At 51.0% G+C, this 13,093-nt stretch overlaps 2 protein-coding genes across 2 annotated transcripts in view; one reads left to right on the top strand and one right to left on the bottom strand.

Annotated features, from left to right (window-relative positions):
• SMDT1 (single-pass membrane protein with aspartate-rich tail 1) overlaps positions 1-3,334 on the top strand; it is a 5,967-nt gene extending 2,633 nt beyond the window's left edge. Inside the window, exon 2 of the mRNA XM_006890068.1 lies at positions 3,197-3,334. Within this exon, the coding sequence (XP_006890130.1) occupies positions 3,197-3,334 (138 nt within the window). The remainder of the gene's footprint in view (positions 1-3,196) is intronic.
• Positions 3,335-5,207: 1,873 nt separating this feature from the next.
• NDUFA6 (NADH dehydrogenase (ubiquinone) 1 alpha subcomplex, 6, 14kDa) lies at positions 5,208-12,721 on the bottom strand. The gene is made up of 3 exons (XM_006890067.1): positions 12,579-12,721; positions 5,982-6,097; positions 5,208-5,392 (listed from the first exon to the last, which is right to left on the bottom strand). The coding sequence occupies exons 1-3, from the start codon at positions 12,715-12,717 to the stop codon at positions 5,261-5,263; spliced, it is 387 nt and encodes a 128-aa protein (XP_006890129.1). The 5' UTR covers positions 12,718-12,721; the 3' UTR covers positions 5,208-5,260.
• Between the last annotated feature and the right edge of the window lie 372 nt (positions 12,722-13,093).

The raw sequence follows: 13,093 nt of genomic DNA, 5'->3' as shown, positions 1-13,093 counted from the left end.
TGAATAAGGGCTCCAGTTTCTCCACAACCTCGCCAGCATTTGTTGCTTGCTGTTCTGTTAAATTTTGCTATTCTTACTGTGGTGAGATGGTACCTCATAGTAGTTGCATTTCTTTTTTTTAAAAAAGATTTTTTTTAATTAAAAAAAATTATTTCATTGTTGCACAATTCCCCTGCCCTCCCAGTCCATTTTGCTATGCAGCTCTTATTCCGGACTGTTGCCTAAATATTGTTTTAGGTGAGAGTTTACACACCAAATTACTTTTCCATTAACAATTTACACACAGTTCTCTTACATTGGTGGCCGTTCCCACAGTGTCAGACCTTCCCCAGTTCCAGCCTACGCGCGACATTTGTGTCCCTGCTCTTCCTTCGCTTCACCCCTTCCTTTTGGGCAAATATCCCTTGTTTGGTCTCACACCTTCGACTGTTCTAGGGATCACATTCCTTGTAGCTGTTGTTACTTTTCTAGGTCAGTCTTACTTGGCAGAACGTGACCTCTGGAAGTAACTCAGGTTCTAAGGATGTTTTAGGGAGTTATCATGGATTCCTCCAGATTCCACCAGTCCATTAAGTCTGGTTTTGTTTTGTGTTTTAATAAATTTGCATTTTTGCTGTACCTTTTTCTCCCATTCTAACCAGGATCCTTTGTGTCTCCCTGGCCAAAGCAGTTGTCACCATCTTGTTCCTAAATTTTAATATGGTGGAATCAGTTTTCTCAGAGTCAGCAGTCTTGATACCAGCAGCCAGGAAATCAAAAGACGAACTGCACTGGGAAAATTTGCTGCCAGGCACCTCTCCAGAGTACTGAAGAACAACGATGTCAGTCTAGAGACTAAGGTGCACCTGATCAGGCCATGGTCTTCACAGTTACTTGCTATGCATCAGAATATTTGATGCCTTTCTGCTGTGGTGCTGAACATACCATGGACTGTTAGAACAAACAAGTTTGTCCTAGAGAGTGCGAAACCAGGCTGCTCCTTGGAAGCAAGGATTTTGAAGCTTCATCTGACATACTTTGGGCATGCTGCAAGGAGGGGCCAGTCCTTGGGGAGGGACAGCTCGAGAGAGGAAGGTTCTGGATGAGATGATTGACTTAGTGACTGGGTAGGTATGTAGAGACATTGAGGTTGGCTCAGGATAGAGCAGGGTTCAGAGCTTTTGGCCATCAGGTCGCTATGAGTCTCAGCACATAACAGCAACAAGGGAAGCTGTTATTTGACAAACTGTATAGATGTCCCCTTCACTGTACATCTTTGTTGAAATCCTTTTCTGTGAGATTTGTCATCATTCAAAGTAGACTTGAACTCTGTTGCCCTGGTCCTCCAGCCCTGCTGTCTCTGGGTATTTCTTTAGTATTTACCAGGTTGTGCCCTAATTTTTAGACATTAAGAATTTATTATAAGGGGCTCTGGTGTCATAGTGTGTAGAGCTGTTAGTTCAAATCCACCAGTGGCTCTGTGGGAAACAGATGGGCAGTCTTCTCCTGCTGAGATTTACGGCCTTAGAAATGGGGGTGGGGGGGTTTGCTATGAGTCCGAAGCAAAACTCCACAGTAGGTAGGTTGGTTTAGAGGGCTTTATAGGCCCTGGGTGCTGTAGTGCACGTGTTGGGCTGCCAGTGAAAAGGTCAGCGGTTTGAAGCCACCAGCTGCTTTTAGAAGAAAGATGGGGCAGTCTGCTCCAATCAGGAGTACAGCCTTGGGGACCGTGGGCGCGGTCCTTGTGCTGCAGGCCGTGGAGTCAGAATTTACTCGTTGGCAGTTTAGTTTGGTTTTAGTGGAGAGGTCCCTATTTGTTCCCATTCCCAAGAAGGGTAATCCAACTGAATGTGAAAATTATCAAACATTATCATTGATATCGCATGCTAGCAAAATACTGCTGAAGATCATTCAAAACGGGCTGGAACAGTACATGGATAGGGAATTGCTAGAAGTTCAAGGGGCATTTAGAAGAGGCCATGGCACCAGGGATATCAGATGTCAGATGGATCCTGGCTGAAAGTAAGGAATACCAGAAGAATGTCTATTTGTGCTTTATTGACTATGCAAAGGTGTCTGACTGTGTGCATCATGACAAGTTGTGTCTGACATTGAGGAGAATGGGAATCCCATTGACTGTGCTCATGCAGAACCTATACCTGGATCAGAAGGCTGTTGTGTGACCTGAACAGGGGAGCACTGTAGAGTGCGAATTGGGAAGAGAGTGTGTCAGGGATATATTCTATCTCCATACCTGTTCAATCTGTATGCTGAGCAAATTATCCAAGAAGCTGGACTCTGTGAAGAGGAATGTGGCACCAGGATTGGAGGGAGACTCATCAATAACCTGCGTTATGGAGATGACAAAACCTTACTTGCTGAAAGTGAGGATTTGAAGCACTTGTTGCAGAAAATCAAGGAATGCAACCTTCAGTATGGATTGCGTCTCAGTATCAAGAAAACGAAGATTCTTACCACTGGACCAACAGGCAGTGTCATAGTGGATGGAGAGGAAGCTGAAACTATCAAGAGCTTCATCTTGCTTGGATCCACAGTTAACACCCTTGGTACGAGCAGTTAGGAAATAAGGAGATGCACTGCAATGGGAAAATCTGCATTTAGGGACTTTTCCAGTTGTTGAGGAGTAATGCTGTCAGTTTGAGGATTAAGGTGTATGTCATTCAGGTCATGGTTTTTCCAATTACTATCTATGCATCTGAGACCTGGACAGTGAATAAGGATGAAAGAAAAGAACTGACACCTTTGAGCTGTGGTGCTGGAGAAGAGCACTGAACATCCATGGATGGTGAAAATGAATAGATATATCGTGGAGAGGGTGAAGCAGGAGTGTTCCTTGGAGGCAAGAATGATGAGGTTTCCCCTCATATACTTTGGACGTTATTAGGAGGTGCTATGCCCTGGAGAGGGACATGATGCTGTGAAACAGTGGAGGGTCAGTGAAGGAGAGGAAAACCTTCAGCCAGGTGGACTGACAAGGTGACTGCTGCAATGGGCTCTTTCTTGTGTGTCAGGAAGTGTGAGGAAGGCGCGGCACACAACACGGTTCAGATCTTTTGTTCATAGGGTTGCTATGAGTTGTACTTGACTCGATGGCACCTAACAGCAATGGTCCCAGGGCAGGAGCACCCCCAGGGGCCAGCCTCTGCGGTGCTGCCGGTGTCGGCCCCACGCTCACAGCCACTCTGTCCCCCCGCAGATGTCCTTTGGCCTCCTGCGCGTGTTCTCCATCGTGATCCCCTTCCTGTATGTTGGCACACTCATTAGTAAGAATTTTGCTGCTCTGCTTGAGGAACATGACATTTTTGTCCCCGAGGACGACGATGACGATGACTAAACAGGTAAGAGTCCCCCTCCTAAGGGCCTCAGACCCTTACAGAATCGACCCACTTTTGCTTTGTGCTGTGCTGAACACAGGACAGTCATAAATTCCCTGGGTTCCCTTCCAGCTAGCTCAGAACCCCAGCCAGCATTCTTAGTGGCCCTTCTCTTCATCATCTCAGCCCACGCCTTTAGTCTGATATGCGGTACACTCCCACCACAAACAGCTTCACTTCAGCAGCTCCAAGTGCAGCTCGTTACCCAGGGGACCATCAGTCCAGCCTGAAAGGGGGGACACACAGCCCCTCCCCCACAGGCCATGCTCCCCCACTCAGCTGTCTTGGATTGACTTCCTGTGCTCTGAATACATGCCACTGCCAGACCCCTAGTGTCCAAGAGCTGCATGAGCGGTCAGTACCTGCTCTTCTGCATCCACAACCACACACCTATCCCTAGTGGTCACCATCTCCACAACTACCTGCCCCATGCATTGGCTCACTGCCCCTTTTCCACTGTCCTTTGTACTAATTCCGCCCATTCTCCAGGGCCCACACTGAACTGTTTTTGAAGGAAGTCTTTTGTATGCTTCCCTCTGTTTGAAGATGACTACTGCTCCTTCCTGATTGGTCAGTACCTTGTGACATTTATCATGTGTGTTAAAATACACACTCTCACACTCACTCCTCAACCCTACTAGACAAAGAGCCCCTTGCTTGCAGGGAATGTATTTCCTACACCGTTGGGGCCCAGTGCCTTGACTGGGGTGAGCGCTCAGTGAACGTGTGCGTAGGGGTCAGGTGGAGTTGGAACTTTCTCCCATGGTGCTTGATGGGCCGGCCCACACTCTGGGGCCCCTTCAGGACGTGTCTGCATGGCTGCGTGCTTGCCCAGGTCACGGCTGTTTTCTTTCTTACAGGGCGTGAAGCACAGAAAGGAGGCGGCTCTGACGGAAGCAGTGGTGGCGTTCTTGACCTCTCCTCCCCTCAGCAGAAGGCCCAGCGAAGGCCCTGCATGGTTCATGACTGTCACCGAGATCCCAGACTCTGGGGGCTTCCCTGTGAAGTGTCGCCCGCTGAGCACTGAAAACAAGTGATCTAATTATGAGTAAGCATAATAAATGTCAGCCTGGTGTGAGCCAGTGACGGGCTCTCAGCGGCTGAAGGCTCTGTGGACAGTCTCTTGGGCACCGTGTCTTATCTCTGCTGACCTTCCTCCAAGCAGCCGAGCAGGTGGGCCACTGATTTATAATCCAGGCAGAATCCACAGGGGAACCGTGGGGCCGGGCCTGTTTTCATTATTGACACTTCTCCCTGTCACTCTACCAGTCTGGAACAACGGCAGGAATAGTTCTGTTCTCTGTGTGAGCACGGACCAGCTGTGTCCCTAGCAGGGTGTCTGATGGAGAAGGAAGTGGATTTCATTTTCAGGATGGTGTCTGTTGTGAATATTGGGTCCAGGCCTCTGAGCTGTCATTCTCCTCGGTGCTCAGGGGCAGTAGGCCCAGCTTGTCAGCACGGCTTCCTTGCTCTCAAGCACTGTCTTGGTCCCTGACAGCGAGAGCCGGCTAATTTTGGATAATCTGTGCCCTGACACCAAGCAGTCCAATCCTGGAGGCTGTAAAAATACAGCTAAATTAACCGAGCCATCCGGCCTCACACCCAGGATGACAGTTTCTGAGCAGATGGCCTCATCCTTTCCTGTTTACCGACATGCAGCGCTCTGAGAGAAAGACTCCAGTCTCGTTTACGGGAAACACCACACTTCAGGAAAAGGGAAAGAACAGGTGGTGTGTACACCCAGACCCCACTTGTTCAAGCAAGAAGTGAGAGACGCTGCAGAAACAGAGTTTCCCGACAGAACGCTGTCAGGAACTGACCACCACAGGATGCGTTTATTTGCGCTCTAAGAATTAAATATCACATGCACCTCCCACTGAGTGACTTCAGGGGTCGTGGCCAACATGGAACTTAGACAGGAAGTCCTTTGGCCTTGGCTCTTCTGTTTCATGGAAGAACCGCATGATGTGTGTCCGCTGCTTCCACACGTGAATCGTTTCCTCCAGTTCCATCTTGCCCTGCACAGGTGAGGAGGAGGCGCAGGTCAGAGTGGGCCGGGGTGCTGCTCTCCCTCAGGCCCTGACTCGGGGCCACGTACTCTAGATTCTTGTGTCCAGACTCAATGACTCTGAGGCCTTCCAGATACCGCTCGGCTTTGGCTCCCTAGTTCCCAGGTCTCCAGGCCTCCACCCCTTGACTGCCTGTTCTTGTGGGCTGACTTCTGCCGTCAGCATTTCCTCCCTGCTCATGATAGGTCTGGGATGAAGGTTCCATTGATGCTAACGGGAGTGGCCAGACAACCAGCATCAGGCCCCATGGAGCCGCAGGGCTGCCTGCCTGCCTCCAGCACCGCCCAGGTCAGAGGCCCACCTTCTCCTCCCTTTATCTTTTCCTGTTATACAGTTCAAGCCCTGGTGGATTTCCCTGAAACACTCTAATAATTCGTTTAACCAGCCCCTGAGGTCACTGGCTCCTTTGAGTCACCAAGCAGTAACTGCTGAGCGAGTAGCTGCTTTTTAAATTCGTAGGTAAAATGTCCAGCCGGGAAGACTGGCGTGCACTGGACAAGTTGGCTGCACTTCTGACCTGGGGAGGAAGACCATTTACCTTGATGACCAGAAGATCGACCACCCGGGGGTCTGTGACGTGCGTGTTCTTCATGAACATTTCTCGGACTTTGTCTCGTCCCTGTTTCACGGTGATGTCGAGCTGGAATAAGTGCACTAGAGAGAAAACATTTCAGTGTCAAAATGCAAGTTAGAAAGTGTTTATAAAAACTTGGGTCAGCGACATTGACTGAACAGCTACAGCTGTCCCACTGTCCGGTTATGACACGCTGGCCTCTCCCTGAGCCGGGCACTCAAAGATGTGAGGTAACAGGAGACAGCACCTCACAGGAGGTTGGGTGGGGGACAAGATCACAGCATTTAAACAGGCAGCTGGCACAGCTATAGGAGTCAGTAAAAGCAGATGACAGGTTGAAAGTCACACAAGATGATGTGCAGGCTTTAAGCACCAGGAAGATGGAGATGAGGGGACTTCTGCCGCCTTTCCCGCTGGGAAGCCTTCAACAGGCAGCCAGCCAAGTCACATGAGGTGACCTGGGGACAGGAGAGAGACATTCAAGATGTAATTCCCGTCCATGTGGTCTAAAAGTCTATGAAGTGTCTCAGTATGGCCAAGACCTGGGACTTCAGGGGAACATGAAGCTCTTTGAAAACTGGGCTTTCATCCTGTCAGCCTTCAGTGGATGTGCGGACAGTGACAGGTACAGGGCAGCGAGGAGCACAGCGGGCTGTGTGGACAGGGGAGGGCTGCAGAAGGGGGGCTCAGGTCAGAAGGGCCGTCCTGGCTGAAAGGGGCCAGAGTGCTGATGAGATTGAGCAGATGAGGACAGCGGAGCTGTGGCCATTTCTGACCTGTCCACTCGAGTCTACAGGCCGCCACAGCAGCTCTGAGAATTGGGAGGGCTGTGAGTGAGTGGCTGCATGAATCGATAATAAAACTTGGAATCTTTAATTATAATTCAGGGAGCAGTGAGAGAAAATAAAAAAACTGCGGAGAGAAATCCTATACCATGTGAAGACACATCGGGGAATAAGCGATCGCAGAAGTGGACCCAGCACCTCAGTTTGACAGTGTTATCAGGGAGGGGCGCTGGCATTAGAAGGAGCACAGCACCCCGCAGTGCGGGAGGCGGCTTGTGGGCAGGGCCTGCCAGGTACAGCTCTGCCCATGACCTCATTAGGTGGCTTCAAATCAACCACGGTGGCAGTACTGACACAACAGAAACTGGCAAACACGACTAGTTTCCTTCCAGAAAGCTAATTACTAAACACTGTAGAACCTCCAGTGACTGAGCGTCAGGGGGACTAGAGCGTGTCGGAGACGGTGAGGCAGACAGCACAGGGCTCACCCTGTTGCCCTCAGGGCTGCTGTGAGTCGTAGTTGGTGTGATGACCGCTGATGGCCTCGTGGGGGAGGTGAGCCGCCATCCCAGAGCCACCAGCTGCTCCTCAGGAGAAAGACGGGCAGTCTCCTCCGTGCGCTTTACAGCCTCAGAAAACCTCGAGTCAGCTGTGAGTCGGTTCTGACTCCGAGACGACGAGGGGAGTTCACAGCTTGTATGTTAGGAATTTCAGATCAGGGTAAGACGACAGAGAGGTAAGTACAAGTACAGACTAGTGTGGACTTGGGATCTTAGCACTGGGGTGGAGTGAGGCCTCGAGCGCAGCAGTGAACGTTTTTAAACTCAGCTGGTTCCTGCAAACATGGGCCTAGACCTGAAGTTGTTTTCATTTACGTTCAGGTGCTCCTTTAAAGGACAGATTTTGAAGAACATTTGCTTCGCTGTATCAGTTCTCATCATGTGCATTTTATATTGGATTCCTGCCCAACCTTGGGAGAAAAACAAGGTGTCGCCGGCCGTTCGTCCAGGAGCTGGAGCCCCTGCTCCAGACTCCTCCATCAGGCAGGGTGCATGTCTCCTCCTCAGGGAACGCCTGCACAAATGCAGCGTCTGTGGACAGGGTCAGAGGGTTCCGGTTCCTGGAACGTGCATCCTCTGAGGCTGTGGCAGCCCTTCCCTAGGAAGAGGCTCCTCAGCCCTGCCCAAGGTTTCCTCCTGTCGAATCCAGGCCGTCACTTTCCACCAGTGAGAACGGCCGTGAGGAGCCCACAGGAGCAGCTGAGGCCCTGGCCTTCAGGATCCCGTGGTCTAATTCAGTGGGCCTCACGCTCCCTGTGACAGCAAATCCATGTGATTCTGAAGATCAGCGCCCTGTGCAAGTTCACCAGGGCTCCCTTAAATCCCTGCTTCTCCAACCTGGGATGACTCTGTCCACTTTGCAATGTTGGCAGACATTTTTGATAGTCACGCCTAACGGGGAGTGTGCTTCTAACATCTACTGAGGAGAGGCCAAGGATGATGTTAAACATCCTACAATGTATAGGGCTGACCTCCACAACCAAGAACTGTCCACAAAATGCCACTGTCAAGAAACCCTGGTGTACATCAACTTCAGCTGTGTCTACTCAAGTCAGAATCCTGGTTTATTCTTTGAATCCTTAATATTTAACTTTCACACAAAGCTGGCCGATGACTAGGGATGACAGAAGGTGAATTGATGCTTTTGATCTGTGGTGCTGGAGAAAAATATTGACTATACCATGGACTGCTAGGAGAATAAACAGATTCATTCTAGAGAGGGTGAAACCAGGCTGCTCCTTGGAGGCAAGGATTCTGAGGCTCCATCTGAAATGCTCTGGACATGTTGCAAGGAGGGACCAGTCCTTGGAGAGGGACATCATCCTTGGGAAGGTGGAGGGACAGCGCAAGAGAGGAAGACCCTCAATGAGATGGACTGATTCAGTGATTGGGGTAATGGGGAGGTAGTAGGGGTGTCAGAGACAATAAAACTGGTACAGGATAGAGCAGGTTTAGGGCAGTTGTAGATTGGGTCGCTGTGAGCCGCTGGCAACGCGACAGCACATAACAACAATCTGAAACCCCAGACACTATGCAACCACGAGGTGTAAGGGAAGCATGAAACAGGTTATTAGGCCAAATAACTGGCATCTCTCTTGAATCGGTGGCTGTTAACCGGTTGCAAGCGCTCATTCAAAGACAATCATTAGTTGACTAGAGCATGGAGGAAGGAGCGTCAAGAATAGGAGGAAATGGAATCTGGAACCAACTGCCTCTAAACAACTTCCTTTGTCAGGAAAGCAGAAGAAATGGATGCCAGTGAGCTAACATTCCAGAACATTCTACAGTGTTCAGTAGACTCTTGATCAAAAGGGAATGAACTTGATATTCTAGAGTCATAGAGGCTGGATGAGCCCCCCCAGTTCTACCCTGTGATAATCTTTAAACCTTAAACTCCCCTCAAGTCATCTTTAAACCAAGTACTAGTTTAACTTTACTGAGGAAGAAAGCTTACACAGCCTGAAGAATCTAACCCATCCTTGCATCCCACGTGGGGAACCCGCGGAATCACTGATGGGCCAGGGGTGTGTATTCTCAGAATAACAAAAAATATTTTTAAAAAATTATTTCTGATGAAAAGGAAAAAAAGAAAATCCCAGTTGGATGCAGCCAATTCTCCAGTCTCCATGCACTTTCTCAGAGTAACGTAAGGATTCCTGGATCTGGAAGGTGCTGAAAAGACTAGGAAGAGAGACACAGGTCATCTGCTGGCCCAGTTCATTCTGGCAGCAGCACTCACACCAGGCACGGGGAGAGAACCCCAGCGGGAGGCAGCAGGGGTACCATGTCGAGGAGCACGGGCTCAGGGCCAAATAAAGCTGTGTCAGGTCTTCCTGCCATTAGGACACACCTCCTCACCCTAGCTCTGCATCTGAACAGACAGCAAAGGAAAGAACCTCTGACTTCTTTGCAGCGACCTGGAGAGCATCAAGTGACCGCCTCACTGGGGAAGCATGAAAAGTGCTAGAAAAACATTCACTATTTTCTGGTAATCAATTACACTGGGTTTATTTTCTAGTTAAAGGACTACAGCCCTGTCTAGACTAACAAAATCCTTAAAGGCAAAACCGTATCTTACTCCTTTTTGTCTCCCACTAGGCTTATAGTAGGGAGCCTTGGCAGCAGTAGGGGTGGCACCCCGCTCTTGGTTCAAATACACCAGTGTCTCCTCAGCAAAGTGGGGTTATCTCCTCCCGTGCAACATGCCTCTAAATACCCTCTGGAGGGACAGCCATGAATTGGTTCCAACTGCAGGTTAATGAGTTTGAGTTCTGAGTTTGAGGTATCTAGTGTTATAATGTAAGAGTTGCCCAGAGAAATGGATACCAAATGAATGAAGGAAAACTTCACGGAGTGAAGAGGAGAGGGAAGCTGCCTATTGTTATCTTGTGGTCATAGCCAGCATGTAACATTTCTTCCAAAGAAGGAACCCCCAGACTGACAGCACCTGCTCAGACCACTGTAGAACTGGGTGGGGGAGGCTCACAGAGCTAGATGATCAAGGATGAACATCTGGCTCTTGTGCTTGCGAGCCGTGTGACTCAAGCCTCAGTTTCTTCATCTGTAAGATGGAAACAACTAGAGTGCACCCTCAAACTAGGCAGTATGAAGTAAGGTGCAAGGCTGAGTAAGCATTTCAGTAAATGCTAGTGATCGTCACTGCTATCCAGGACCTCTTAGCACTCCTGGAGTCCCAGTGACGGACAGCAAGACACCAGTGTAGCCACAGGCCCAAGCATTCCACCAGCTACTTGATTATTAGCCCTACACGTGAGGGTGTCACCCCCATCTCCAGCCCCACACCCCACAGCTCCTGTGACCCCTGCGTTCTCTTCTTCCTCTAAGGACTCTTTGAATTCTATTCCCAAACAGTACTTTAGGGAAGGTCCTGGGAATGAATTGTGGGGATGCTTTAGAAACAGCTGGATATGGGGTATCAGGATACCTGGGTTCTTGCTCCAATTCAGTGACTAATTTTCACCCTGCGCAAACCACCCCTCCCAAATCTGGACCTAATTTGCCCCTACACCTCCCCCAAACATGAAAGGTTCTGGGCATTCACAGAAGTGTTCTGCCAGCTGGAACCTTACATTTTTAAACATCTAAATTTGAAAATACATTTCATTTCTACCATCCCGCCTCCACATGAATTATTCACTTGCTCTCTGAGGCATCTGAATTTGCAGGCCGTGAATGAGCAGATCATGCAAGTCTCTCTGTCCCCTGTCTATGGTAAAGTAGTGTACTGTAGGTTTAAGTTCAGGTTAAGGTGTAAGTTCTGGTTTAAGTTGTAGGTTTAAGGTGGCTACCTTGTCAAAAGTGAACTTCCTGAGCGCACTCTGTAGGGCACACACAGTCCCCATGAGTCAGGCTCCTGCCAGGGTCTACCTACTAAACTGTTTGGTGCTGTCAAGTCATAGTGGCCCCAAATACAAGAGGGAAAAACCCCTCCTGGTCCTGTCAGGATAAGCCCAATAGAATAACAAAAACAGTAGCAGTAGGAAGCAACCTTCAATGACTGCTTACTAAGTGCACAGCTCTGTTCCAAGCACTTTGGAGTATGAACCTATTTAATAGAGCTACACTCTGAATAGGGACACAGAAAGAGGAACAACTTGCCTAAGGTCACAAAACTAGTAAGGGGCAGAGCCTGGGGGCGAGTCTGTGTCCCTAATGGTCACATTCTTTTGCCTCACGGCCTGCCAGGCTCCTCAGATTAGCAGTGAAGACCCACGTTAGAAAACATTACACACTGCCCTTGACAGCACAGAAGGCCCATCTTAGAAAACATTAAATAAAGGTCTGGACTGCAGAGAGAGCGCAGAGGACACAGGGACACAATGAGGGGACGCCGAGATAGGAAGCTAGCCTCTGTCCTCTGAGAGCCACTGGTTCCTGCCCCACCAGGTCCTCCTGACATCGAAGTGAAGGCGGGGGTGCTGAGAGGAAGGGGCCAGCCCCGAAGATGGGGTGCGGGAGGAGAAGCAGATGGGCGCAGAACGTCCCGGGGGCAATGTTAGCGTCGGGCAGAGCTGGAGACGCTGCCCTGGTGATGCAACGGCTATGTATACACTTGCAAACCAACAGGTCGCGGGTTTGAACCCACCAGCCGGCTCCCCAAGACAAGATGCGGCGGGGGGAGGGGTGTTTCTGCAGAGATCACCGCCTTGGAAACCCTAGGGAGCAGCGCTATTTCCTCCAATGGGGTCACATAGCTGAGCTGGGGCGCAGGGCCCCCGAGGCTGCCTTCCCTGGAAGAGGTACCACCAAATGCCCTTGGAAATGGCATCAACTCTCCTCCGGCTCGGTTTCCGACTCCACGCTACCTACCGAGATCTGCAAATGTCCCCAGGGCCTCTAGAGGGGACTTTCTGTTCCAAATCCCCCCCGGGCTGGTCTGGGCGCGGGCGCGACCCTGGCCGCTCGGGACCTCAGCGGCCTCACCTGCTCAGGTCGGACCTGACAGGTCCCGCCCGTCCTCCCGGGACCAGAATGAAAACAGGGACCCAAAGGCACCCGGCGCCGAGGGCCCCACAAGCGCTGCACGGACGTGGTCCGACGGGGCGAGTCCACCATGACCCCGGGTGACCTTCCTCCCCGGAACCACGCGGAGTCCCCCTGCCCAGGCCGGTGACCTCAGCTCCGTCCCGGAGCAAGCGGAGGACCGGGTGCCCGCGACCTTGGGCAGCTGCTTCCGTGGCCCCGCCGCCTCTCACCTGTGTTCGGCACCTCCCGATACCAGGCACGGTAGAGCTCGCGCACCCTCCGTTTGGCCTCGTTCATGTCCCGGCTGAAGATGGGTTTCACGGAGGTGCGGGCCGCCGAAGCAGCCTGCCGGAGCCCGCTCGCCGCCATCTTGCCGTGCAACTCACCTCCCGGCCCAGCCCCTTCTCAATCAAGTCTGCGCCGGAGGCCAACAGTCTCTTTTTATTGGCTAACCTTGACCGCCACGCCCTTAAGTGGGTGGGAAGAGAATCAGAATATCTGATTGGCTAGGAATTAAGTTTGCGCGTGCGCCCTGCAGAAACGCAGGCTCCGTGCTACTACGTCCTACTTGTCTCGCTGAGAAGCCCGCGCCACCTCCAGGGGGCGCGCTGGCGCCGGGATGGGTGCTGGTCAAACGGCTCCAGCTCCAGCCGCTCCTGCCCCGCCTCCACCTGCTCCGGCCTTTGACAGCTCCGGTCATGACACGCGGGCCTCCAAGGGCTTCCTCAGTCACCTCCCCGGGACT

This window comes from Elephantulus edwardii, unplaced genomic scaffold, assembly GCF_000299155.1.
Source record: "Elephantulus edwardii isolate Elephantulus edwardi_28Jun2011 unplaced genomic scaffold, EleEdw1.0 scaffold00086, whole genome shotgun sequence".
In the NCBI taxonomy this organism is placed as follows: Eukaryota; Metazoa; Chordata; class Mammalia; order Macroscelidea; family Macroscelididae; genus Elephantulus; species Elephantulus edwardii.
The sequence above is the reverse complement of the archived record's forward strand: the minus strand, read 5'-3'. Positions and strand labels throughout refer to the sequence as shown.